Source organism: Chiloscyllium plagiosum, unplaced genomic scaffold (assembly GCF_037043375.1).
Source record: "Chiloscyllium plagiosum isolate Xiang-an unplaced genomic scaffold, Cpla_swu_hap1 HiC_scaffold_45, whole genome shotgun sequence".
NCBI lineage: Eukaryota > Metazoa > Chordata > Chondrichthyes > Orectolobiformes > Hemiscylliidae > Chiloscyllium > Chiloscyllium plagiosum.
In genome coordinates this window covers 82471256-82476947 of record NW_028270183.1, presented here as the reverse complement: position 1 = coordinate 82476947, position 5692 = coordinate 82471256, and the positions used below count along the sequence as shown (strand labels likewise).

The following is a 5692-nucleotide window of genomic DNA, read 5'->3' as shown; positions in this document are numbered from 1 at the left end:
GTCACGTGATAACCCTCTGGTTGACTCTTCCAGAAACCTCTCTCTTTCTTGAATGCTGCACAAAGCGAAAAGTTGATTCTCCAAGTCAACCACGTATTGTTCAAGAACTGTAACTGTCTGACACTAAAGGCAGATCTGACCATCCTGGATACCTTAGTAATCCAAAACCTCACACGTTTTATATAGCCCAAATATCATAAGCTTTCCCCGAGTTTCTGCCATATTGGAAGATCAAGATGATGCAACATGCTGATGACCTGCTGTCCCTTAAATATGATCAGTCTTCTCTTTCTCTCTCTCTCTCTCGTTTCAGCGAGGATGGAGGAAGGAAAGGAAACATTACATTTATCTAATTTTGGGGCTTCACTGTTTTGTGTCGCTGGATCCTTCAAGGGGCCTTTCACAATTATGATGAGCAAGGCAACCTCTCTCAGAACGCTCAACAGTCTCTTCTCAGTGCCACCTTCTGTTGGATTTTCTTCCTCCTGTTGAATACAACTCTCCTTCAAAATCATTATGAAGTTGGCAAGCGAGGCAGCATTTCACAGAAAGCATCTCAGTCATATGATGCCGTTGCCCTGCATGCCTGGAGGTCAGAAGCAGGAAGAGAGTGGTGAGATTGTGGGTATTTACAAGAGATCTTCAAGTATTGGGGACGAAGTAGGTGAGAGCATTGGTGTGCAGATCAAGGAAACTCGCTGGGCAATTTGTGTTGTAATATTTTGTGATTTTACATACGTTAGGGCGGACTGTGAGAAGTGTAAAGTATGGGACAATGAAAGTCAGAAATGTCGACAAAGTACGTTGTATACGTTTCTGGAAGAGTACATTTCCAGTCGTACCAGACATGGAATTGTCCAGAATCTGTTTCTAGTAAATGAGGCAGGCCATGTGAAGAACAGCAGAATGGCGGAGCATTTGGAAAGTAGTAATCAGAATACAGCAAATACTGAAAATTGTTTGGAAGTGGGTCGAAATCAGGCTATGTTTAAGATCCTCGGCTGGATCTTAGGCATCTAAACTTTGAACGTGACGAAGCTGATTAGTAATGCATTATGGTTGATAAATCATTGGATGAAAATGGGAGAATTTCAAAAGAAAGATAAATATGGTGGAAACTAAATATGTGCATATGAGTAATAATTGTAGTCGACGTAATGATAGAGTGAATAAATCACGATATCGATGGGAATACAAGGAAGAAAAAGGAGGCATATTATACATTCTGCAATATTAATTGTACTAGAAATTTGGAAGAGATTCGGAAATGCTGGAGAGAGGCTAAGGCTGGAATAACGTGAAAATGAGCTCTGCAGATGCTGGAGAACAGGGTCGAGAGTGTGGTCCTGGCAAAGCACAAAAGGAGCATTCTCTGAAGTTAACCAGTAAAGCTTAAACAGTTGTTAAGAAGTCGTTTTAGATCCTTGGATTTATCAGTGAGGTAAAATGCTGAAAAGGAAGAAGTGCTGCTACACCTCTAAAAAAAACATTTGCCAGAACCAGGTCTCTGGCTCAGTTCCTGGTACCTTACTGAACGAAGAATATCATAAACCTGGACAGAGGACAAGGGATATTTCCTACAATTATTCCAGAAATAAAAATTTCCTTTGGGAAGGAAGGTTAGAAAGGTTTATTCTGCTTGGAGCAGAGAAATTAAAAGATGAACTTATAGGACAGCTCAATATTACAGACAATATCTACAGTGCAACGAAGGACATTCTGTTTCCACAAAATGGTGCATTAGAAACAAAGGAGTAAAAGTATCAATATTGTAAACAAGAGAGCCAGAAGTGAGGTGAAGGGAGACTTCTTTACTCATACAGTTATTCGAAATTGGAGTGTGTTGTCCAGGAAAGTGTAAGACAGATTCCATATGACGTTTCAAAAGATATTTGGATAGACGTTTGAAAGTGACGACGTCAGAGGGCTCCTAAAATCGGCCAGGAGAATAGGCTTCGCTGATTCGCTCTTTCGTGAGCTACTTAATACAAATTGTGTTTCACAGCCTTCTTTTGATCTGCGACGTTTTATGATTGTATGTTGTTTTAATTTTTATTGTGGTCCATATTTAAACATAATCTCAACATTTTTAATTGTAAAGGATGCAAAACATGTCTTCTTTTGTATTATATTTGCACGTGGAACTGGCATGAATTTATTTGGCGTTTGCATGAAATGACGCATCTTTTCGACTCTCTCCATATGACATGTAGCAACTGTTCTAGCTCATCGCCGAACCGTTTCGATTACCTTGGATGCTCTATTTCTTACTGCAGAATTTTGACAGAGAATTGATTATTTTTCTGAAGTTAAGCAGGACTTGTAATAAAACAACGTGCACAGAATCATTCAGAATTATTGATAAAAGCACTAAAAACAATAAGATTGGTTTCAGTGGTGAAAATTTCCGAACAAATATTTTGTAAAGGAGCTGAGGAGACCGTTTCCCATTCTATTTTGAAATATTAACATCATGACGCCTTATTTAAATTTGAGAGGCCACTCACAAATCGAGGTTTTCTGTCACATTCCATCACATTTGAACGTTTCGGATCCTTCTGCGTAGTCAACAAAAAACTGAATTTGCTTGACTATTGGCTTTGCTACCTTGAATTTGCTGAGTTTGCACCCACTGCATGCTATTTCAAGAGATTGATTAGGCACAGAGTCGCTCTGCAGGATATGAAACATGACTAGCGTTTCTCTCTTCTCAATTTTTCCTGTTTAAATCCAGCAGTGATCGTGCTGAAAGGACACACCAGCACCTTCTTTATCTCCTCTCGGAACTTGTTCTGGGAGATTGCGTATATGAAGACATTATTGCAGGAACTGAGCAACTGAAGCATATTAACCATCTCTTGAATTATATAACGTGGGTCATTAAAATTCAGGCCAGAGAAGTAGCCTTCACCTGTAATTCGCACGTAGAGAAAATGCCCGAGATAGCTTGCCCACAAGAGGAGGAAGCTGATGGAGATTGTGAAGAGCAAGACTATGGACTTCTTGCGATTGGCCATCTCCATATCACCACGATTGTCAGCACCCAGGAGCCTCCTGCGTGCTCTGCTGGCTGCTAAGATGTGCCTTACGGTCAAGTTGTTCAGAAGCAGGATAAGCAAGAATGGTAGAAAAGGTGTAAATGTGTGGTCCAACCAGTCATAGACTTGCCAGATTGGCCAAGTATAGAAGATCACTCGAACGTCACAAAACCAGCCCACTCCATTCACAGTGTACAAAGGTTGATAGATGAAGTAGAAAGGGATGTTCTTGATACAGCTCATGGCACAGATTACTCCAATCACCAACGATGCAGTTTTCTCCTTGCAGTATCTGGCCTTCAATCTCTGGCAACAAATGGCTACAAAGCGGTCGAAAGTGAAGGCCACGGTCAACCAGACTGAACCATCCCGGCTGCAACGGACCAGCACTGCACCGAGTCTGCAAGCAAGCGTGGTGGATAGGTAACTGTCCCGAAAGTAAATGCGTCCAATCCGGTTCAGTACAACAGCGGTAATGATGGCAATGAAGTCACTCACTGCTATTGCCACCAAATAATAGGTGATGCACCGGGAAAGTCCACACCGTCCTCTGGAGAGGATTGCAATTGCTATCAAGTTTGCTGTGAGAGGTAGAGACAGAGATATGTTATGATACATATGCCACCAGCTTTTGAATCATCTAATGTATTGCTCAAGTTTACCCTTTAAGATTCTGGTTTTGTCAAATCCGTTGATAAATGTTTGAAATCCAGTGCTGGATTAATTTCTTTTCAGCACATGGAGTCAACGCAAACTACCCCTTCATAAATTGAACGCCTCCCCCACCCCCACCTTTGACAGTGAACCAATACTCACGTCTCGCTATCAAAATAAGCATCTGCAAAATGCAAAATATTTGCTGCGACGTTTTGATGCATACCATGTCCCATCCATCCAGCAACACTATGTTTGCTGATGTAAAATATGTCCACATCCAACAGCATTTCGATGGAACTTTCTAACTTTCCAATTAATACATATACTCGTCACGTCAATCGATGTCATATATTGTTATTAACTGAGGTTACAGCTGATCGCTAAATCTGCCATTTCTTGAATTCCTGATATATGTCCAAAAGTGGTGATGATGTCTTCCACTGCCCATACGATATATTGTGCGATTTCATGTCTCAATGGCTCCATCGTTCCATCTTATTTCCAATTATCTCTATAATGTTATGAAATGTTCAAGCTTTGTGCACTGTATTCTATTTTATCCTTATGTCTCTCATGGTGACCTTCATTTGTTTAAGGTCTCATGAAAGACCCCTTCGTATTTAAGGCAATCCTCTATGGATCAAGTCAAACCCGACGATTTCAAATAGAAATCAAAGATAAGCAACCAACATTCATGATGTCAGTGTCAACCACATCGAACACAAGTAAAATAGGCTGACCCATTTCAAAATCCATACGGAAAATACTCCATTGGTAACATTTTGAATGCATAATCCATTTTTTTTTAATTGCATTTCCACTCAATTCCTCAAACCTTTCTGAAATTCAATGGTTGAACATCAAGTACTGCAACGACCACGTGCCATGAATGAATAAAGGAAGTCCCCAAATCTCATTAAAAATCTCCATTGTGTACATACTAGACTGCAATATTTGCATCGGTCCAGTAATCAAAATGTAGATTGCTATGCCAATAAACTAAATTGTATTTGATCTCGCAACTATCAAGTGGAATTATTGTAATATAATAATCGCACAACCCCGTCGTAATCCGTGTTTCTGCATTACGACGGGATTCTTTTGTCCAACGCTAAAAACGAAAACGCAATGCTCTGAAAATAGTGGATTAATATTAATAGAACCCCTGTAATTTTAATTTCTAATTCAACCTTAAACTGTATCATATCATAGAATGCAACCATATAAATTACCACGTGCTCACATTAACAAATAATTGAAAATTTTTCAATACATATAAGAACATGAGCTTGATCATGAATAAAAGACGCAATACATTCGTAGCTAAAAAAAACAACAACATTTTGTAGTTAACGTTATTTACCAGGGACACCAATAAGTGCGAGAATGGGGTAGCAAATTGCAAAGAATGGGCCGTTCGCTGCACCGTGCATTATCTTTCAAAAAGTGGAAGTACTCCCGAAGCTTCCCACCTTATCTCTAAGACGCAAACAAATCATCCCTCATTTATTTACAGTAAGCAAGTCCACAGGGGCAAATAACTGACAACACGTGCATTCAGAATATTTCATTGAACCAGCGTGTTAACTCACCCATGTGTGCCCAACACTCTTTCCCATCAGAAAGATGAATCACCTCAAAGAACGTCTAAGAAAATTTAATGTTGCAAATGCCACAATTGCCACAGACCATGCCTGCATGAATCCATATCTTTGAATCGCTTATGTTAAATGCTGATACGTGCCCTTATCACTATTTTTTGTTTCTTCTCATCATTGCGATATTCCCAATTAATGCACGTTCATAGGTATCCGTTTACAGTAGTATTTGGCTCCTCATCAGGTGTTCGAGTATTTTATATGTTCATGTTGCCAAATGTCATTATTGACTGAAAATCTGCAGCATTTATCCGAGTTGACTTCTCGCTAATTAGGAATGAGCGATAACTTCTGTCATAATAACCAAAACACACCTCCCAGAAATGACGAAGAATGAAA

General features: G+C 39.7%; 1 protein-coding gene across 1 annotated transcript; it reads right to left on the bottom strand.

The window, feature by feature from the left end:
- Window positions 1-2693: 2693 nt before the first annotated feature.
- On the bottom strand, window positions 2694-5128 carry LOC148136773 (putative G protein-coupled receptor 139). The gene is made up of 2 exons (XM_087983366.1): window positions 5059-5128; window positions 2694-3619 (listed from the first exon to the last, which is right to left on the bottom strand). The coding sequence occupies exons 1-2, from the start codon at window positions 5126-5128 to the stop codon at window positions 2694-2696; spliced, it is 996 nt and encodes a 331-aa protein (XP_087839492.1).
- Between the last annotated feature and the right edge of the window lie 564 nt (window positions 5129-5692).